The following is a 23,806-nucleotide window of genomic DNA, read 5'->3' on the forward strand; positions in this document are numbered from 1 at the left end:
GTTTCCCTTCACCTAACAAACTAGTTGTTAATCTTCACATATTATAATGTTTTTCTTTTCCCTATTTTTAGTTTTACAGTTTTTTAATAAAGTGATCAGCCCAGCCAGAAACCTCCCAGAACATCCCTCCTCCCATCGCCCACCACCTGAACTCCTGGAGCAGCAATAAAGGGAGTTGACATGGCACGGGTGATCTCAGGACTTCCCTCACACCCCCCTCTGCATGCCCCCATGTTCACTTCCAGAACTCTGAAGGGAAGCCCTTTCCCCCCTTTGCCCTCTCCCAGCTTGAAGGTGCTAGAGAGTCATCGCCCAATTTCCCCTTTTTTTTCAGAGTCTGGAATAATGGATACGGAGAATGAGAAATCCCCAAGATAAGGAGGCCTGAGAAAAAGAAGTAAAAATGAAGGCCACACACTGACAGGCTTCGTCTCCCAGGACAAATGTCTTCCTGGAGCCAGCCAGCTGCAGACAGGGAGGAGGTGTTTCATCACCCTTAGAGGAAACAGTCTCTGGGAGGCGGGCATCTCCTCCGAAGCCAATCCTCTCCAGACGTTGTCCGCAGACCTTGACCAAAGTCCTGCATTCCTGAGTGTCCAAGCAAACTGATACATGCTCACTAGACCACCCCTCAAAGTAACCTGTACAAACCAGTCCCTTCCTTTTTTCAGGGGGCTCATTTCCCACTGGGAAACTGAGTTCCATGATGCCATTTCATCCTTGCACCCCATTCCTGTGTGGGGCTTCATTCGTGAATAAAAGATCCAATTCGTGCAACTTGCACTCGACTTGGTCTCTCCTTTGTGTGCTAACAGATGCTGCCATAAGTGCTTGGACAAGTTCACTGACTTCCTCAGCAGGAAGAGCAGAGATTGAAGATGTGGGTGTAATTGCTGAAGAGCAAAAAATGGACTGAAGGCTGGGAAGCAAGATGCTACAATCACACTAGTATTAGCAAGCTATGACTGTGGATCGTTGACACGAAAAACGTAAGTTTCAAAAGCAGCAGAAAGAGAATAAAATAAGACAAAAGTGCTGACAAGTGTCAGGATAGATTTTTTGACCCTGGTCTCTGGGGATGTTTGGGGAGATTGTCCAGTGCTACGAATGTATTGGACTTGCAGTTTGTGCCTGTGAAGGAAAAATAACATGGTCCCACTGGCCCAGATCATGAATCCCAAACAAATAACATCAACAGAGGAGAAAATAAACGAAAATACTGATTCTGTGATTGTATTAAGAAAAAGACGAGAGCAATAGCTAAAATGTGAATGCACAGTGATATTTCTGCTACGGGTTTGGCCAGCCACTTTCATAGGAACAATGATATTTACAACCAAGTGAAACATCCAGCTCAGGAGACAGGTAGAATTAACATGCTTTAGGGCTTTGAATTTGAGATCTACCCATCTGGAATTTGTGGGGTTGATACTTATGGCCTGGAAGCCACCTAAAAGACAGATGGTGCTGAGAGAATTTCCCCAGGCCACTCTGTAAAAATAAAAGACAAATTTACACCCAATATCGTCCAGGAGATACTGCAGCCCAAAGTCTGCCATGGCCTGAGGGATTCCTCCACAGATAATCCACAATGCATTGGCTAAGGCAAGGTGGTGGATCATTTGCTCTACGGGTCTCATTCTGCGTTTCCTAAAAAGAGAATAAATAAAAGGAAAAAGGAGAGAAGAATTTCCTGTGATTCCTATTCCAGTTTGAATGATAATGGCCATACCCATTACCACTTCCACAGAAAGCATTCCCTCAGCGACTGAGCTGTGACGGCTTTACCCAGATCCAGGACCTGGAGACAAACAGAAGAAACACATGAATTTTTAAGTATAGTTTTCCCTAAAGCCTCCTTTCTGGGAGCCCTATTTGACTGCCACATATAAAAATATCATCCACCAGGGCATTTTCCTCCTCATTACCTAGTATACCTCTCATGGCACTTATAACTGAAATCATCTCATCGGGTTATCCTGGGTGTGTTACACCAAGTCAATTTCCTCCAATAAAAATATGACTGCCGTGAACACAGGGATCTCATATCTTGTTTTCAGTTCATATCTAGAGTCTAGAATATATTCTTGATCAAATAGCTATTATTTGATGAGTGAACAAATGGAGTAGTTATTTCCAATGCAGATGGAAGGTTGGTTTCCTTTGTCTGGCATTTCCATAATCCCAGGGTGCCAGGGACTCGAACTGAGGCCGCCAGCATGAGAGGCAGGTCCTCTACGAGATGGGCTACATGGTCTGCACTTCCAATGCAGATGAAACTACCGTGAGCTTCCATCTCACCCTGCTGAGAATGGCTATTGTCAAACACCAAAAGGTAACAAATGCTGGCGAGCATGAGGAGAAAAAGGAACACTTACAGACCATCGGTTAGAATGTAAATCAGTAAAACCTCTATGAGGAACTTCATTATTTTCCCAAAAAACACTAAAAATAGATCATGATGGCAATATGGTCTGGCTGAGCCACTCCTTGGTGTACACGCAAAGGCAATGAAGTGGTACACAAAAAAGATACCCACGTACCCCTGTTTATTACGGCTCTTTTCCCAAGAGCAAAGATGGGGAATCAGCCAAGGTGCTCAACAGATGAATGGATAGAGAAAGTATGGTATATCTACACATAATGGAGTATTATTTGTCCATAAAAAATGAAACCCTGCCATTCACCGGAAATGAAGGAACTGGAGGACATGTTAAGTGAACGTCAGAAACAAATATCAGTGTTTTCTCATCTGTAGAGACTTCTTTAAAAAAGAAGACACGAGGGTAGAAGAAGGAATATTCAGGACTGGAAAGAGGTCTCGGGAAGGGAGGAAGAAGTGTGGCTGGACACCATCTATGCATAATAGCTGTACATACGAATATCACAGTAAATCCCAATTTGTACAATTAAGGTGTGTTAGTAATTTTTATAATAAAACAAAATACCAAAAATGTTGTTTCAAATGTTATTTCTATACATGAAAACATTTCTTCATGTGGAATGCAGATTTTCTACTTAATGTGTTAGAACACTTGGTGGACCAAGCCTAAGGACTGTGTTATTCAAAACTGTATACCAGGTGCTGAGGATACAGCTCATTATGTAGAGGGCTTGCCTTGCATGTGCAAGGGCCAGGGTTCAAATCCCCAGCACCTTGGGAAAAAAAAAAACTGCATATCAGAGCCAGCCACCATGGTGCACACCTGTGATCCCAGGGCCTCTGGAGGCTGAGGCAGGAGAATCTCAAGTTTGAGGCCAGCCTCAGTAACTGAGTGAGGCCCTGTCTCAAAACAACAAACTTCATAACTTTGTTTCATGGAAGTTTGTTTTTGTTTGTAGACAGTTGGCCTTCCACAGAATCAGGTGTTCAATGTCTGATGTTGCACTTGATTCTATCAAATACTCTTCATCTTTGTATAATCCAATGACTTTTTAAATCTAGAACCTAAACTGAAGTAAGCAATGTATCTTCATAATACATTACGAGGAGATATCCCAGGCATACACATGATTAACATGAGAATGAACATAAGAATTTCATTTTAACAGCAAAAACAACTAATAGGACCACAGCTACTTCAATTGTTCATTATTTTTCTGACTTGTTCAATTAAAAAAAAAAAACAAGCAGGGAAAAGTTATCCCTCTATGAAAGTTAAATGATTCTGAGTGTAATAGTCAAAGAATAGTAAAATATTATAAAGTGCAATGGTAGTAATTTTTCTAAATATAATACAAACAACAAAAACGAGAATACGCTGCATATAAACACTTCAAAAATCTTAGGAATAAACTAGATTGGTAATGTGCTAGAAAAATAAAAGCAAAATATTACACAGTAATGAAATATTGTGAATGGAATAAAATTTCACATTCTTGGATGAAAAGACATAATATGGTACCAAGATTTGAAATTCCCTCAAGTTAACCTGTAGGTTGAACTCAATATCAAAATCTCATGTGAATTTGTCAAGAAATAGACACTCTATCAAATTTTACCTATGCTACACAAGAAAACCCATGACATTTTCCCACTTATCTTCAAACACACAGAAGCCCATCCTTTTTAAATATATATTTATAAAGATTTATAAGTCTGGGATACAGTTCAGTGGTAGCAGTCTTGCCTAGCACGTGTGAGGCTCCAAGTTCCAATCCCGATACCGTGCCAAAAGAAAAAAAAAATATTTACTTTGTTCTGAACATTCAATGATAAGTTCAGACCAAATGGCTGTTTAAAATAATGAATCGGATGAAGGTACCCAATTTCCTAAAACTATACAACAATTAAAGTTAGCTGGGGCAAACAGCAAACAGAACAATGGTACAGAAGGAAGCATCGAGAAAAAAAAGGGAATTCAAAATATGAAGAAAAAAAAAACTGTTCAGTATGAAGAAATAGAAAACGGTGAATGATTTGGAAAGTCTAAAGTTGAACTGTTGAATCAAATCGTACTATTTATTATATAATATATCTTTCTAAAATATATATATCAGGGAAGAGCAAGAACCAGACACCCACAGAGACAGAAGCAGCAGCAGCTGTGTAGATGGCCGAAGGCTCAGATGACCGAAGTCCTGAGCGGGCTGGACACAGAGATTTCATGAACTCAACAGACCCTCGTCGGTGCTGGCATGTGAGCTGCTGTCCTTGCATATTTATTTTCAGGGTTTTGTGGCCCTCTGGAATACAGTGTCCAAGAGCCACATGAGGTGTCTGATTTTCAATCCAGAATCACCTCTCGGAATCCCCCTTTCAGACCCAAGTCTGCCACCGCCTGTCAGGGCCCAGCCCAGGACCTCCGTGAGGAAAGGAGCCTTCTGTGGTCAGGTCATTTACTCCGAGGGGCATTACTTTGATTTGGAGATCAGAACCTACGGTGTCATTTCCTGGGGCACCAATCCTAACAGAGTTACAGACGAAGCCTTGATATCCTCATGCAGTGCACACAAAATCGTTTTCAGTGTAATTACCCAGGTTCAGTGTCACCCAGAGGAGGTCCCGTGGACACAAAGACATGAACATTTACCCAAGATATTCTGTGCACCAGATGTGTAGCTTGCTTATTTTACCTTGACTCAATCTTGACCTCACACTTAAATAATCTCAGATTAACAAATCAAAGGACAACGGTAAGATTTGGACAGAACTAATTCAGGGAAAGAACGGAGAAGAGAGTGCAGGAATGTCGGTAAGAAGAGATGCCTCAATGATCGGAGGACATCCCAAACCCCAAAGATGGGCCCTATCATGACTCATTCCCGTGAAAAAGCACTGTCGTCCAGACATTGTGCGGGTTCTCATCTCTGAATATTCACCCCTTTCCCTTCCCGATTTCCAAGTCTGAAATATGATTCCACTCACCTCTGTTCCAGAAGTTATGCCTGATGTTTACCTGCCTTGTCACAGGAGAGAAAGCTGAACCCTCAGTTATAGGTTTGGTTTCCTTGACTTCATCTCTCTCTAGAGCTGCCATTATTATGTTATTTCTACCATCAATGACAAGGCCTGCAAGAAAAGTCTCTGAGCATTTTTTTGTCAGCATACTAATTATCCAAACTAATTATTTACAGAGAATATCCCAGGATGCTGTCAGAGGTAGCTGGAAGAAAAGTTTTGCTGCATTCCCTATAGGGGTGACGCCAAATGACTGAGACCTAATAGGGGAGAGATTTGAGGAGTGCATGACCCTGCCTGTGTTAAAACACACACACACACACACACACACACACACACACACAAACCTCTGAGGGGTACATTTCCAGTAAGACAATTCTTGGATTCCTGGAAATCTGATGAATTTCACCTACTAAAGACTTGGTAGGAAAAAGAGACTTCCAAGTACAGTGTGCTGATTTATGTAAGGCATGAGACATTGACCTAGAACCCATTAATTATAAAATGTGAACCATGCAAGATGAGGCCGAGGGGTGGGGTGCCAAGGTGGACCCCAAGAGTATGTGAGTGAGGAAACCAGGGGAGCAAGACCACTCTCAACAAACAAATCTATAAAGGGTTAACCAGAATCTCAAGGTATGAAGGGAAGATCTAGATACTGATGGTTAAGAGCTGAGATCCTGCCTTGTTGAATTACAGGAAACATTTAATATTCTTCATTAGATCAAGGTCTAGTGTGGGTTTGAAAACTAAGATCCATGGTAGAAGGAATTTAGTCTTCATTTCACAGAGGTATCTATCACCCATTCAACCTAAATTTAGGAAGGAAGAATGGGCGTAAGGTGAGGATTAATCTGAAACATGGAAGGACATGAAAGAGTTTTCTAGTTTTGTACCACTGAGCCACATCCTCAGTCCATCCACAGAAACAGAGAGTAGAATGGAGGTCACCTGGGTGGAGGGAAAGGGAAATGTACAGGGAAGGCACAAAGTTTCAGTTACGCAGGATGAATCAGTTCTAGAACCCGAACACATAGTCTAGAGACTCTAATTCTACCAATCCTATGCTTGAAATTTACTATGGGACTTCAAGTGTCCCCACTACAAAAACAAAAATGGTATCGCTGTAAAGAGATGGATGTTAATTTGCTTGACTGTAGTAATCAGTTCACATGTGTGAATCAAAGCATTATACTGTACACCTTACATGTAATTCAAGTTATTAAGTGGTACAAAAGATAATATTTTTTTAAAAAAAGAATCAGATCCTATTTACCTGTGAAATATTATTAAGTGGGCTACATATCCCAGAATCAGGATGAAAAAGGGATTTGCTGATCATTTTTCAAGTGAATACCACAAATTCACAGATCCAAGAACCACATTGAGACTCAAAAATTGGGTTCTTGAAAACTAGCGTCCAGCAGAAAATTTTTAAAGCAAAGAATAAATATGCATTAAATTTAAAAAAGAAGAAATAATGAAGACTTTTTACTAGAAATGATGCAGGTGAAAAGACAATGGCATCATAGAGAGGAAATTACAGATCTTTGCAGATTTAAAAGGGAAAGAACTGTCAATCCGGAATTTTATACCCTGATAAAAATCTTTCAAGAAAATTCAAAATAAAAAATTTTATCATCTGGTGAGCAAACCACAATTTATCACCAACAGATCTTTATTATAAGAAAAGCTAAAGTTCTTCGCCTGAAAGAAAAACAATGCCAGAGAGAAACTCACAGTACACAAATGGATACTGAGCACTGGAAATGGGAAATACGTAGATAAATGTAAAAATTTTTTATCTTAAATTTCTTTAAAGTGATCATTTCTAAAACAATTTATAACCCAGTGTTATGAAGTTTATAACATAGGTAGAAAATATGACAACCACATTAAGGGTAAGAGAATAAGTGGAAATATGTTGTAGGGTTATTATATTTAACATGGTCCAATATTATTTAATGGTCACTTGTAGAAAGTTGAATGTATCTAGCATAAATTCTAGAGCAACAACAGCAGAAAAAAGTCTATATCTAATAAGTCAATAGTAGATAGAATATGAAGTCCTAAAAAATCCAGAAAAAAAGGGAAAAAAAAAGAGAAATAGAAAATATCAAGAAGAGTTAAACAAAATGATATTAAAAATGGTATTAAAAGTAAGTATTGTAAATACTTCTATTAAAGGGCAGAGTTTGCTATGCTGGAGTTAAAAGGCAATTATGAACCATTAGTTGTATGTAAGAAACTCATTTAATATAAAGATATCGAGAACAAGTTAACACTCATGCAAAAAATGCCAGGATGTAGCCGTAATGGGATGTCGTGACAAAATTGGGTACTTGAAATGACTCAAATTTGGGCTCCTCAGCAATAAATATGTCAAATTGTCATGTTACATGGAGTTGCAGGCTAAGGAATTAAGTTGAAAAACTCTTAAGAGTAGTATGAAAATTCCCAATTTTTAGGGGATAAAGTGGCAATGTACCATAAAGCTTTTATGTAGACTCCATAACTATCCATGCCTAGGAACATGAACAAACTGGAGATAGACCAACCTCTGCAAACTCCACAAACAAGCTCTGACCAAGTTCAGTAGTATCCCAGACAAAGGTGATCATACCTGTCTGCCTGACCAGAAAAGCAAAATCATAAAGCAATAAGGTTTAATATAGCTTAAATTATGAGGTATGCAAAGATTCAATAAATATGACTAATAATCCATTGAACAGAAAACCAAAGTAAACCCACAAATGGTCCACACAATGGAGATCATAGATAAAATGTTTTAAAGTGAGATACATATCCCTCCAAAAGTTTGTGACTGTGCAATTTGGTTAGTCTAGCAGTGCCCGGAGAGACTGGCATAGACCTTTATATTGGTTTTGGCTTGCTCTACCTAAGGAGCTTCTCCAGCAGAACACCAGAAAATCTAAGAGGGACAGAACTCTTTGCTCTTTTCCTGGATCCGGACATTTAAAGAATTTTTACTATAGAGACAACTGAGCAAAAGTTTCGATGATCACACACAAAAGGAGTAAAACTGTTTGAAAAAGTCACAGATGGGTGACTCTAACCAGCAATCCCTGAGTAGGAACATTAGATTTTAGAATTACTGTTCTATAATACTTAAATTGTCCAATTCTAAAAAATTATAACCCTAAGAAACAAATGTAGGACCTAATCATAGAAAAAAAAAAGAATTTGATAGAAACCACTCCTACATTTTAAAAAAGCACTCCTAAAAGAAGTTCTGACATTGCAATTAAAAGTAAAAGATGTTAAATCAACTCAAATATGCTGAATGAGTAAAGAAAACTATATATGAAAAAATAAAGGAAATCGGGGGAAAATGAATGAACAAAATGAGAATACCAGTAAATAAAGTATAGAAAGGAAACAAATCCTGAAGCTGAAAAGCACAATAACTGAAATGGAAAATTCACTAGAGATATTCAAAAGCAGACTTGAGCAGAAAGAAGGATCAGTGAATTTGAATATAAGGTCATTGAAATTACTCTGTCTGAAAGAAAAATTGAAGAAAATGAACAGATCTCAAGGAACCTGTGGGACACCATCAAGCATACCAACAAATGCATCACAGACATTCCAGAAGGAAAAGAAAGATGGCAGATTAGAGGAAAGCTGCATATCCACTTGTTCACATGACTCAGGATTCAAGGAGCGGGGTACTGCTTCTCGGTGAGGTACCCAAAAGAGGGAATGCACTGAAATTCAATATTGGACAGTCAAAGCTCTTAGAGACTCAGAAATTTGGGTGCATTGAACAAGCAAGAAAGAGTACATTGGGGAGACAGCAGCGGCCGCCGGTCCGAGGGCCGGGGCCGGGGCCGCGACCCGCACCGGGACCGCACCCGTTCTCGCTCCCGCTCGCGGTCCCCGTTGTCCCGCCGCGGCGCCGCGCCGGAGCGCAGGGAGGCCCCGGAGCGCCCGAGCTTGGAGGAGGCAGAGCCGTCGGATTCCGGGGACGAGATGGTGGACCCGGCCAGCTTGGAGGCGGAGACCGACCACGGCCTGTGCCGCCAGATCCGCCATCAGTACCGGGCGCTCATCAACTCCGTCCAACAAAACCGGGAGGATATTCTGAACGCCAGCGACAAATTAACAGAGGTCCTTGAAGAGGCCAACACTCTGTTTAATGGAGTGTCCCGAGCAAGAGAAGCAGTTCTAGATGCCCAGTTTCTTGTTCTGGCTTCTGATTTGGGCAAAGAGAAAGCAAAGCAGCTGCGCTCTGATCTGAACTCATTTGATATGTTAAGATATGTTGAAACTCTACTGACACATATGGGTGTAAATCCGCTAGAAGCTGAAGAACTCATCCGTGATGAAGATAGTTCTGATTTTGAATTCATAGTCTATGACTCCTGGAAAATATCAGGCAAAACAGCAGAAAACACCTTTAATAAAACCCATACATTCCACTTTCTGTTGGGTTCAATACAAGGAGAACTTCCCGCGCCAAAGCCACGAATTGATCGTCCAAGAAAACATCATATGATAGAAGAGCAGAGAGCAATGCCTGCTCAGTTGAAAAGAATGGAAGAATCTCACCAAGAAGCAACAGAAAAAGAAGTGGAAAGAATCTTGGGACTGTTGCAAACATATTTTCGAGAAGACCCTGATACTCCAATGTCCTTTTTTGACTTTGTGGTTGATCCACATTCTTTCCCCCGTACAGTGGAAAACATCTTTCATGTTTCCTTCATTATACGGGATGGTTTTGCAAGAATAAGACTTGACCAGGACCGACTGCCAATAATAGAACCTGTTAATATTAATGAAGAAAGTGAGGGAATCGACCAAAACACCCAAATCAGGAATCAAGGAATTATAGCTTTGAGTTACCGTGACTGGGAGGAGATCGTGAAGACCTTTGAGATTGCTGAGCCTGTGATTGCTTCAGGTCAGAGCCGGCAGAGGCTGAGTGCTTGACGCCAGCTGAAGGACTTAAACGAATAGTGAAATCCAAATGGAAAGCAGCATGTATTGTATATATTGTATGATTAAACTTTTATTAAAAAAAAAAAAAAAAAAAAAAAGAGTACATTGGAGCCAAGTCAGTTGCCACAGCGGCACTAGTTTGCTGCAGTGGGGAAAGATAACAAAGAACAAAGCTGGCATGGAAAAACCTGTAGAATGGAGAAGGAACCTGAAGTCAGCTGATCCAGAGGTTGCACAGTGATCTGGTGTTTCTTGTAATGTACAAAGCTGCTCCCCACCCCTGCCCTTTCCGTTGCAGCCATTTCCCCACCTCCCAACTACTGTCAGTCTGTGAACATCCTAGCTAGCTATTGGTACATCAGTCAGCTTGCAAGTATCCTTCTCCATTATTGGTCTCCAGTTAGCCTGGTGGAATTCAACTGCTTCACGGTAGCTACCCCGCCATCTTTTCTCTCTTGCTTTTCTCTCCCCCTGACTCACTTTCTTTCTCCTCCTTGCTTTTCCACTCTCTCTAGCATGTGCCCTTTCTCTTTCCCTTTCTTTTCCTCTCATTTTCTCTCTTACCCTGCAGGGAGACACTCTATTTGCTTAATAAACTCCCTTATGTGATTTCCCATGTCCGTCGTGGTTTTCTTGGGATTCCTTACGTTTCTGAACTGGCAAGGGGAGAGCTGGAGAGCTGAGGTTCATCATCTTGAGAAGACTACACTGAAGCTTGGTATTGTGGGATCCCAGAAGACCATAAAACACATGGCCATACTGTCCCAGCAAGTACCTACTGTGTGGCCTAGTGTGTACCTAACAGAACATGATTGAAACAGAGATTATACTCACAAAGGTTCAAGTCAGAGTCATGAAGAAAAGAGCAACTTACTTTCCCTTCGAGTCTGATGTGTCATGTGACCAGCTACAGATGGTCAGGAAACAGATGGATATGAAAAACTCAGGGACTAATCCTCGAAAGGCTGTATTCATGGCCAGCAGAGTGAGAAAGACTTGTGGAGGGCTGGCTCCCCTGCCCTCTGAGTAGAATTCTTAGGAGGATACTGAGATCCAGATTCCCAGTGGAGCTGGGCATCTGCCTGGCCCTAGAGGCATGTTGATCTAATCTCTCCAAAGCAGATGCCACACAATAAAGTCCCAAAGGCCTGATTAGAGTCAAGCTCCAGCTGCCAAACTCCCCACTTAGAACTCTGCATCAGCCCCACCCAGGAATGCATTGATCAGGTCTGTCTAAACAAAACTGCAACCACCAGTACTTCCCATTCTGTCCCAATTTATACTGATGAGAAAGGAAGTTGAAAGTCATTCCAACCAGATTCAGTTTTAGGCCACTCCAGCTGGTGGCTCAATGAGGAGGAAGTGGAAGAGGATAGAGAAGAAGACAGGAGGAGCAGGAAAGAGGATATCTAGGAGGAGCCGGAGAGGAGTGAGGATTTAACAGCCCAGTCCTTGCTCTAAGGGGTGTGTCCAAGGAGAAATGAAAAGGGAGTCAGGGATAGGTGGTGAGCATCCATCCTCATCCTCATCCTCACCAACAGCTGTGTCACCTCAATGGAGACAATTTTTTCATTTTTCATTAAGAGTGCATGTGTGCTGATGTTTTATCCCCCTCATTTTTAGCATTTTTAAAATGGTTGTGATTTTTGTTTTGCGTTTTAAGGGTTAGGGGGCTTGTTCATTTATTTTGCTTGTTTCTCTTGTTTCTTTCTTCTTTCTCTAAAAGCCAAATTCACATGCTCTCTTTTCCTTTGATTTCCTTTACTTTTCCTCTTCCTTCTGTATAGCCATCACTCGCTACGTCTCTTCTGCTTTCTCTGTTCACATTTTTGCAGATTCTCAACTTCCTTTTACCATCCTGCCACACTTTTCTCCTAATGAACTATATTTTTCCATCTTTTAGAACCTTTCATTCACATAACTGCTTGCCCCACCATTCATGCTGTTGCAGCTATTGGTACTGGGGGTGGCCTAACTGACAACTGCTGTTTACTTTAATGCAAGATCTAGTTCATAGCTATTTATTGTTTCTGTTATCCTGACCCCACTATTTCTGTTTTTGTGGCAATTTGTGTTGTAGATGTCATAGTAGGAACCAGGTATTTAATGCTATAGATCATTTGCTTCTGTTATTGCTATTATTTGTTTCTCCCTTTTCCTGAGGTGCCAGGAACCTACTGGGACACTACAAGTTAACAATAAAAGACTCTGCTACTGAGCTAAACTCAGCCAAGAGACAGCACAACTTGCTCCACAAACTAACCATGCTCAAACTTCAATGATATGTTAATACAACAAAGAGACAAAACCCTCAAACTAATGACCAAGCCCCAAGGAGGAATGGCTAGGGGGAAGCCTCAGGTCCCATTCACGAGCATCCACACCATAGCAAAAGTGAAATTAACACAAAGGCTGTGCATACCACACTTAAAACAGGTCTCAGTCTAGATCACTCAACATATCACTTTAGAATATAGGACTGTTGGGCTGGGGAGATAGCTCAGTTGGTAGAGTGCTTGCCTTGCAAGCGCAAGGCCCTGGGTTCAATCCCCAGCACCACAAAAAAAAAAAAAAAAAAAAAAAAAGAATATAGGACTGTTAATTGAAGAGCAATCAGAGGGTGTATCCCACAAACCCTGATGTATACAACACAATAGCTAGATCTACAAGAAGGACTGCACTCTTGAGACCTACAAAGAAAGTGGAATCCTCAATCTATGACACAATACCCTGTATCAAAATACACTAATCTTCACCAAACAACTAGCTGGGAAATTATACTACAAAACCTACTTGAAAATATATTTAAAAATTCACAATAACTTCATATCCCAGAACAATTTGGCAAAAGAAGGCTGTGCCCTAAAAAGATCTTCATATAACAATGGAAGAGAAATCCATCTCAACAGATTCATAAAACCTGACACAGGATTATAAGAACTATGAAAAAACAAGATAACATGATGCCTTCCAAAACTTATAATCCACCAGCAACTGACTCCAAAGATACAGGAGTGGATGAAATATCAGATAAAGAATTTTAAACAATTATAAAAATGATCAATAAACTCCAAAGAACTCCAAATCAGTATAGGATATGAATGAGAAATTCAATAAGGAGATAGAGATATTGAAAAATATCCAAACAAAACTCTTGAAAATGAAAGACAACAAATCAAAATGTTCAGTTAAAAGTTTCTCTAGACCATGCTGAGGACAGATCTTGAGCTAGAAGACCAAGTAACCAGCCCTGAACATCCAGACAGAATTAAAGAAAATGAGTGACCATGACCAGAATATACAAGAACTCTGGGGCAATATTAAGAGTCCAAATTAAGAATCACTTGAATCAAAGAACATTGTGAGATGCAGGATAATGGCATGGATAAACTCTTCAGGAAAATAAGAGAAATTTTTCTAAACCTTGAGAATGAGATGGACATTAAGACATAGAATTCATTCAGAACCTCAAATAGACAATGTACAGAGCAAGAATAGAATTTTTAAAAACTTCAAGTGAAGAATAACAGGTCACATTTAGAAATAAACCTATCAGAATTACTCCTGCTCTCTTAGCACAAACTCTCAAATCCAGGAGGGCTTGGAATGCTGTGTTCTAAGCCCTAAAAGAAAATAACTGTCAACCAAGATTTCTATATCCAGCACAACTACCCTTCAGAATCAAAGGGGAAATAAAACCTTTACAAGATAAGAAGAAAGTAAAAGAATTCCTGACTACTAAGCTGACACTACAGAAAATATTTAAACACAACAAAAAGAAAAATATTTTTAAACCCCAGGTATTGCAATAGACAAATCAGGGGAGAAATAGGACCAAATTAAACACAAAAATCAAAATGGCAAAATTAAAAACATTGCTCTATAATAACATTCAATGAAAATGGTCTTAAATCTCCAGTTAAAAGACATGTTGGCAAAATGGATTAAAATATAAGACCCAATGATATGTTGTTTACAAGAAACTTGTCTTATAGGTAAAGACAGTCACAGGCTGAAAGTGAAAGGATGGAAATTGTTATACCATGCAAATGGAACCTAAAAATAAGCAGGGGTAGCAACTCTAATATCCAATTTGACTTCAAGCTCAAATTAATCAGAAGAGACAAAGAATGTCATTTCATACTAATAAAGACAACAATGCAACAAGAAGTTCTGATAGTAAATAATTATACCCCAAACACTGGTGCACCTAATTACATAAAACAGACACTATTCAACTTAAAGACTCATACAGACTCCAGTGCAATTATACTGGGTGATTTTAACATACCTTTCTCACCAAGAGATTGGGCGTCTAGACAAACTCAGTAAAGACCCTTTGTACCTTAAACATTATAAATCAAATCAATGTAGACATCTATACACTATTTCATTCAACAGAAAAATTCATTTTTTTCTCAGTCCCCCATAAAACTTTCTCCAAAATAGACCTTATTTTAGGCCACAAGCAACTCTTAGTGAATTTTTAAAAATGATATAATTCCTTGCATCTTATCTGATTATAACAGAATGAAAATAGAAATCAAAACAAAAAAAAAAAACTATATTTATATTGAAACTATAAAAACACATGGAGGGAAAACCAAGATGGCAGAGGGAGGCTGCATTCCTTGTCACTCCATAACTCGTGTTTCAAGCAGAGAATATTTGTTTCTCTGTGAGGCAGTCTTTGTTGCTATTCAATCCCCTGCTGTTTACCCCATTAGTCCACTGTGATCACCTACAGTCTGTCAACATATCAACTACTTTTTGAGTGCAGTTTGCTCACTGCCACCTATCATCTGCCATTTGCCCATTTGCCTGCCTCTTGCCTGCCCATCGCCTGCCTTTCACCTGTTCATCACCCACCCCCCAAGGTCCACCTACTGATCATTCACCAGTAGCCTGCAGACTGACCACAGACCACCAGCGGATCACTAGCTACCTGCTGTTGCCTGGATGTCCACCATCACAGTACATGCAGGTTTGGTTAAACATAGCTGCCGCCATTTTAAGACAACAGCCAGGACCTTCAGTGTCCCCAGCCAGACTGACAAAGCCCTTCCTCCAGAACCCCTGCCTGACCAACCACATCCTGTCTCCAGGAACCCCAGTTGACCATGCCTATGTCCCAAGCTGCAGTTCCCAATTTGCCAACACATTTGGAAGCCAGTGTGGCCATCTTGGGTTATCTTGGAAGTGGAAGCTCCCATTTTAGGTGAGGCAAATCCTATTCTGAGAGGATTCCGGAGACTGGAAGCTCATTGCCACTCATGCATCAGGCTTCTGAAGACTGGGAGGTTAGAATACTACATGGCTGATATAGTGTAGATTTTTTTTCTTTTTTCTTTTTCTCCTTTTTGAAAATGTTTAAGTTTTCATTTCTTTATTTTTCTTGCTCTCTTTTCCTTTTGTTTACCTGTTTCCACAGAGTCTCTTCCTCCCTTTTCTCATGCTAACAACTAACTTCTTTTCACTATACTACACACTTTCTATAATCTATAACTTCTATATTCTCTTTTCTTATTCCATTAACAGCTACATCCTACACCCCTCCCCATCCTCTTTATCCTCCAATGGAAACAGCAGACCTTATTGCAAAACTATTTGTTATATTATAGATAACAATTGAATTCATTCTCTCTATTTATTATGACAATATTGTTAATGTCTTCATAGGGGCTATTTGGTTTTGTGCTGCATATTGTCTGCACTGGGTGCTGCTAATATTGATCTCCCCCTTAAAGAAAAGGTTTTGAAAACCTGCAGGGTCACTATAAGCCTAGGGGGGAAACTACAATACCCCAGATCTGCACTGCTAGAGGGGAAGATACGTGAACAACATAAAAAAAATAAGGGAAGAAAATGTTCCAAACAAACCTAGATTCTATATTAATAGAATCCAGTGACAGCATGGTAGAATAAATATCAGAAAAGGAGTTCAGAATATACATAATTAAAATGATTTGTGAAGCAAAGGATGAGATAAGAGAGCAAATGCAGGCAATGAATGATCACTCCAATAAGCAATTGAAAGAGCAATGGCAGGAAGCAAAAGATCATTTCAACAAAGAGAGATTCTCAAAAACAAAAACAAACAAACAGAAATCCTTGAAATGAAGGAAACAATAAACCAAATAAAAAACTCAATGGAAAGCATCACCAATAGACTAGATCACTTAGAAGACAGAATGTCAGACAATGAAGACAAAATATCTAATCTTGAAAATAAAGTTGACCAAACAAAGAAGATGGTAAGAAATCATGAACAAAACCTCCAACAACTATGGAATATCATGAAAAGACAAAATTTAAGAATTATTGGGATCAAGGAAGGCACAAAGATACAACCAAAGGAATGAACAACCTATTCAATGAAATAATATCAGAAAATTTCCCAAACTGAAGAATGAAATGGAAAAATCAAATACAAGAGGCTTACAGAACACCAAATGCACAAAATCACAACAGATTCACACCAAGCACATTGTAATGAAAATGCCCAACATACAAAATAAAGATAGGATTTTGAAGGCTGTGAGAGAAAAGCATCAGATTACATACAGGGGGAAACCAATACAGATATCAGCAGATTTCTCAGCCCAGACCCTAAAAGCTAGAAGGGCCTGGAACAACATTCAAGCTCTGAAAGAACATGGTTGCCAACCAAGAATCCTATACCCAGCAAAACTAACCTTCAGATTTGAAGATGAAATAAAATCCTTCCATGATAAACAAAAGTTAAAAGAATTTACAAATAGAAAGCCTGTGCTACAGCATGTTCTCAACAAAATATTCCATGATGAGGAAATGAAAAACAACAGTGGAGGTGAGCAAAGGGAGGAATTAGAGAAAAGGTTTCGCTCAAAGGGGAAACCAAGCCAACTTAAAAACCAAAAATAAGCCAAATGACTGAGAATACAAATAATATCTCAATAATAACCCTGAATGTTAATGGCCTAAACTCATCAATCAAAAGACATAGACTAGCAGAATGGATTAAAAAGAAAAACCCAACAATATGCTGCCTGCAACAGATTTATCTCATAGAAAAAGACATCCACAGACTAAAGGTAAAAGAATGGGAAAAAAACCTACCATGCATATGGACTCAGTAAAAAAGCAGGGGTTTCCATCCTTATATCAGATAAAGTGGACTTCAAGCCAAAGTTAGTCAGAAGGGATAAAGAAGGACATTTCATACTGCTTAAGGGAACCATAAATCAGGAAGACATAACAATCGTAAATATTTATGCCCCAAACAATGGTGCATCCCTGTACATCAAACAAATCCTTCTCAATTTCAGGAATCACATAGACCACAACACAATAATTCTGGGAGACTTTAACGTACCGCTGTCACCACTAGATAGATCTTCCAAACAAAAACTAAGCAAAGAAACCATAGAACTCAATAACACAATCAATAACCTAGACTTAACGGACATATATAGAATATTCCATCCATCAACAAGCGGATTCACTTTCTTCTCAGCAGCACATGGAACCTTCTCAAAAATATACCATATGTTATGCCACAAAGCAGCCCTTAGGAAATGCAAAAAAATAGAGATACTATCTTGTGTTCTATCAGATCATAATGGAATGAAATTAGAAATCAATGACAAAATAAAAAACAAACCAACACCTGGAAACTAAATAATATGTTATTGAATGAAGCATGGGTAACAGAAAACAATAGGAAGGAGATTTTAAAAATCTCTTAGAAGTAAATGATAATGACAATACAACATATGACAATTTCTGGAACTCTATGAAAGCAGTACTAAGGAAAATTCATTGCACAGAGTGCATTCAAGAAAAGCAGTAAAAGTCAACAACTAAATGACCTAACATTATAGCTCAAAGCCCTAGAAAAATAAGAACAGAACAATACCATAAGTAGTAGAAGACGGAAATAATTAAAATCAGAGCTGAAATCAATGAAATTGAAACAAAAGAAACAATTCAAGAAGTTGACAAAACAAAAAGTTGGTTCTTTGAAAAAGTAACCACAATAGATAAACTCTTAGCCACACTAACAAAGAGGAGAGAGAAAACTCAAGTTACTAAAATTCGAGATGAAAAAGGAAATATGACAGACACCACTGAAATACATAACATAATAAGAAGCTACTTTGAAAATCTATACTTCAACAAAATAGAAAATATTGAAGACATCAACAGGTTTCTAGAGACAAGTGATCCTCCCAAACTGAACCAGGAGGACATACACAATTTAGACAGATCAATTTCAAACAATGAAATAGAAGAAGCCATTAAAAGCCTACCAACCAAGAAAATCCCAGGACCAGATGGAATCTCAGTTGAGTTTTATAAGACCTTCAAGGAAGAACTCATTCCAATACTTCTTAAAGTATTCCAGGAAATAGAAAAGGAGGGAACCCTTCCAAATTTATGCTATGAGACTAGTATCAATCTGATACCAAAACCAGACAAAGACACATCAAGGAAAGAAAATTTTAGAATTATATCTCTGATGAACATAGATGCAAAAATCCTTAAGAAAATTCCTGCAAATTACATACAAAAACATATTAAGAAGATAGTGCACCACGATCAAGTGGGGTTCATCCCAGTGATGCAAGATTGGTTCAAAATCTGGAAATCAATAAATGTAATTCATCACATCAATAGACTTAAGTTTAACAATCATATGATTATCTCAAGAGTTGCAGAGAAAGCAATCAACAAAATACAGCACCCCTTCATGCTCAAAACACTAGAAAAAAATAGGGATAGTAGGAACATACCTGAACATTGTAAAGACTATTTATGCTAAGCCCAAGGCCAACATCATTCTTAGTGGAGAAAAACTGAAAGCATTCCCTTTAAAAGCTGGAACAAGACAGGGATGCCCTCTTTCACCACTTCTATTCAGCTTCATCCTTGAAATACTAGCCAGAGCAATTAGACTAGAGAAATTAAAGAGATATTAATAGGAAAAAGAAAAACTTAAGCTGTCACTATTTGCTGATGACATGATTCTCTATTTAGAGGATCCAAAAAACTCCACCAGAAAACTTCTAGACCTCATAAATGAATTCACAAAATAGCAGGATATAAAATCAATACACATAAATCTAAAGCATTTTTATTCATAAGTGATAAATCATCTGAAAGGGAAATGAGGTAAAGGATTTCATTCACAATAGCCTAAAAAAAAAAAACAAAAAAAAAAAAAAAAAAAAAACTTGGGAATCAATCTAACCAAAGAGGTGAAAGAACTCTACAATGAAAACTACAGAACATTAAAGAAAGAAATCAAGGAAGACCTTAGAAGATGGAAAGATCTCCCGTGTTCTTGGATAGGAAGAATTAATATTATCAAAATGACCATACTTCCAAAGGTGCTATACAGATTTAACACAATTCTAATTAAAATTCCAATGACTTTTCTCATAGAAATAGAGAAAGCAATCATGAAATTCATCCAGAAGAACAAAAGACCCAGAATAGCCAAAGCAATCCTAGGCAGGAAGAGTGATGCAGGAGGTATCACAATACCAGACCTTAAACTCTACTATAGAGCAATAGGAACAAAAACAGCTTGGTATTTGCACCAAAATAGACAGGTAGACCAATGGTACAGGATAGAAGACACAGAGACATATCCATGTAAGTACAGTAACCTCATTCTAGACAAAGGTGCCAAAAACCTAGAGAAAAGATAGCCTCTTCAACAAAGGTGTTAGGAAAACTAGAAATCCACCATGCGTCAAAGTAAAATTAAATCCCTATCTCTCACCCTGTACAAAACTCAACTCAAAATGGATCAGGGATCTAGGAATTAGACCTGAGACCCTTCACCTAATAGAAGAGAAAGTAGGCCTGAATCTCCATCACGTTGGCTTAGGATCAGACTTCCTTAACAAGACCCCCATAGCACAAGAAATAAAAACAAGAATCAATAAATGGGATAGATTCAAACTAAAAATATTTTTCTCAGCAAAGGAAATGATCAATAATGTGAAAAGAGAGCCTACAGAGTGGGAGAAAATCTTTTCCACACACACTTCAGACAGAGCACTCATCTCCAAAGTTTATAAAGAACTTAAAACACTTTACAACAAAAATACAAAAATCCCAATCAATAAATGGGTTAAGGAAGTGGGCAGACACTTCACAGAAGAAGATATACAGCTGATCAACAAATACATGAAAAAGTGTTCATCATCCCTAGTAGTTAGAGAAATGCAATTAGAATGGTTATTATCAAGAACACAAGCAATAATAAGTGTTGGCGTGAATGTGGGGAAAAAGGCACACTCATACATTGCTGGTGGAGTTGCAAATTTGTGCAGCCACTCTGGAAAGCAGTATGGAGATTCATCAGAAAACTTGAAATGGAACCACCATTTGACCCAGTTATCCCACTCCTTGGTTTATACCCAAAGGACTTAAAATCAGCATACTACAGAGATACAGCCACATCAATGATCATAGCTGCTCAATTCACAATAGCTTGATTTTGGAACCAACCTAGATGCCCTTCAATTGATGAATGGATAAAGAAACTGTGGTATATATACACAATGGAATATTACTCAGCCATAAAGAAGAATAAAATCATGGCATTTGCTGGTAAATGGATGAAGTTGGAAAATATCATGCTAAGTGAAATAGGTCAAGCCCAAAAAATGAAAGGTTGAATGTTTTCTCTGATAAGTGGGTGACAATACATAACAAGGGGGAGGGATGGTGGGGGGAAGAGAAGAATGAAGGAACTTTGGATGGTGTAGAGGAAAATGGGGTGGGAGGGGTGGGGAAAGGAAAGAGTAGAATGAAGCAGTATTAGTCTATGTATATGTGTGATGACATGAATGGTGTGAATCTACCTTGTGAACAACCATAGAAATGAAAAGTTGTACCCATTTGTGTACAATGAATCAAAATGCAGTCTGTAAAAGTAAAAAAAAATTTAATTAAAAAAATTCAGTTGAGAATGAACAAAACAAAAAAAAAAGACACATGAAGATTGAACAACACACTTTTAAATAATGAATGGGTAATAGAAGAAATCAGGGGAGAAATTTTAAAATCCTTAAACTAAATGAAAATAGAAATACAAAATACCAGAACCTCTGGGACACTATGAAGATGGTCCTAAGAGGAAAGTTTACAGCTGAGTGACTACATAAGAAAATCAGGAAAATCCCAACCAACCTAATGACGCATCTCAGGGCTCTTAAAAAACAAGGAACAAATAAATTTCAAAACCAGTAGAGGGGTCTGGGCATATAGTTCAGTTAGTAGAGTATTTGCCTCACATGCACAAGGCCCTGGGTTCAATTCCCAGCACTACCAAAAACAAACAAACAAACAAAAAACCTGTAGAAGGAAGGAAATAATTCAGAGCAAAAAAAAAAAAAAAAAAAAAAATCACAAAGGATCAGTGAAATGAGGAGTTGGTTCTTTTAAAAGATAAATAAGATTGGTATGCCCTTAGCCAAACTAACCAGAAGAAAATGAGAAAACCCAAATAAATAATACTAGAGACAAAGAAGGAAAATTTACCAGTCATCTCAGACATCCAGAGGATCATTAGGGACCATTTTGAAAACTACTCAAATAAATTTGAAAACCTTGAAGAAAGTGATATTTCTACATACATATCCTGCCAAAACTGAATCAAGATGACACAGAAAAACAGACCAATAACATGATAGAGAGAAGTCATAAGAAAGCCTTCTAACAAAGTAAGGAGCCCAGAACCAAATGGATTCTCTGCTGAATTCTACCAAACTTGTAAAGAATAACTAATGCCAGTTCTCCTCAAATTATTCCATGAAACAGAAAGGAGAACACTTTCAAATTAATTCTATAAAACCAGTATCACACTGATTGTTAATACTAAACCAGATAAGGACCCTTTAAGGAAAGAAAACTACACACCAATTTTCCTAATGAATGTAGATGCAAAAATTCTTTATGAAATGTTAGCAAATAATATTCAACAACATATTAAGAAGATTATACACCATGACCAAGCTGGTTTTATTCCAGGGTTACCAGAATCATTTAACATATGCAAATCACCACATCAATAGATATAAGGACCCAAATATCACGGCCAATCTCAATAGACAGAGAAAGCCTTTGACAAAATTCAGCACCCATTCATGATTTAAAAAAAAAAAAAAAAAAACACTAAAGAAACCTCATCATCGTGAAAGATATAAAAAACATACCCAGGGCTGGGGATATAGCTCAGTTGGTAGAGTGTTTGCCTCACAAGCACAAGGCCCTGGGTTCAATCCCCAGTACAAAAAAAAAAAAAAAAAAATCCAAAGCTAACATCATAATGAACAAGGAAAAACTGAAAGCATTTCTGTTAAAATCCAGAACAAGAGAAGGATGTCCGTCTTACCACTCCTATTTTAATATAAAAACTTCTAGCCAGGGCAAGTAAGCAAGAGAAGGAAATAAAAGGGATAAAAATTAGGAAAGGAAGAAATCAAATTTTCACTTTGAAGATGATATAATGCTGTACTTAGATGATCTAAAAAGTCTGTAACTCCAGCAACTCAGGAGGCTAAGGCAGGAGGATCACAGATTCAAGGCCCCTGGGTTCAAGTCCCAGTACAAAACAAACAAACAAATAAACAACAAAACCAATAGATCTTCTATAGACCGATAATGAATCCACTGGAATCAGGAAAACAATCCCACTCATGATAGCCTTAAAACACACACACACACACACACACACACACACACACACACACACACACACACTCACACCCCTAGGAATAAATCTAACCCAGGAGGTGAGAGACCTATACAATGAAAACTACAAATCAATGAAGACAAAAGAATGGAAAGGTCTCCCATGTTCATGAATAGGCAAAATTAATATTTCTGAATGGCCGTGCTATCAAAAACAATCTACAGATTCTATGCAACCACCATCAAAATCCCAGTGACATTCTTCACAGAACTGCGGGGCAGGGAGGAGTCCTAATATTCATTTGGAAGAAGAAAAGATACAGAATAGTCAAAGTGATTCTGAGCCAAAGAAAGCAATGCCGGCAGCATCATCGTGCCCGACTTCACGAATCATACTACAGAGTCACGTAACAAGGCCTGAAGGGCACTACCATAAAAACAGACATGTAAACCCATGGTGCAGAATAGGGGACACAAAAATAGCTGCAGTCATCTGATCTGTGAAAGGTGCCGGAAACTGACACTGCAGAAAATACAGCCTTTATCTAATGGTGCTGGGGACACTGGCTATCCATATGTAGAAGAAAGAAACCAGACCCTTCTCCATCACCCTTTGCAGGTGCATGCGCGCGCGCGCACACACACACACACACACACACACACACACACCTCGAAATGGATCAAAGACCTAGGAATTAGACCAGAAACTATGCAACTCCTAGAAGAAAATGTAGCATCAACAACCAACACATA

The 23,806-nt window shown here is 38.6% G+C and overlaps 2 protein-coding genes across 2 annotated transcripts; one reads left to right on the top strand and one right to left on the bottom strand.

Moving 5' to 3' along the window:
• Window positions 1-959: 959 nt before the first annotated feature.
• On the bottom strand, window positions 960-1,736 carry LOC306648494 (vomeronasal type-1 receptor 1-like; the record flags this gene model as incomplete). The annotated part of the gene is made up of 1 exon (XM_079118689.1): window positions 960-1,736. The coding sequence occupies one exon, from the start codon at window positions 1,734-1,736 to the stop codon at window positions 960-962; it is 777 nt and encodes a 258-aa protein (XP_078974815.1).
• A 506-nt stretch (window positions 1,737-2,242) lies between these two features.
• Window positions 2,243-10,434, top strand: LOC306648495 (non-structural maintenance of chromosomes element 4 homolog A-like; the record flags this gene model as incomplete). Its single annotated transcript, XM_079118690.1, has 3 exons — window positions 2,243-2,335; window positions 5,115-5,195; window positions 9,194-10,434. The coding sequence occupies 3 exons, from the start codon at window positions 2,243-2,245 to the stop codon at window positions 10,352-10,354; spliced, it is 1,335 nt and encodes a 444-aa protein (XP_078974816.1). The 3' UTR covers window positions 10,355-10,434.
• Window positions 10,435-23,806: the final 13,372 nt, after the last annotated feature.

The sequence above is a fragment of the Sciurus vulgaris genome, assembly GCF_902686455.1.
Source record: "Sciurus vulgaris genome assembly, chromosome: 17".
NCBI lineage: Eukaryota > Metazoa > Chordata > Mammalia > Rodentia > Sciuridae > Sciurus > Sciurus vulgaris.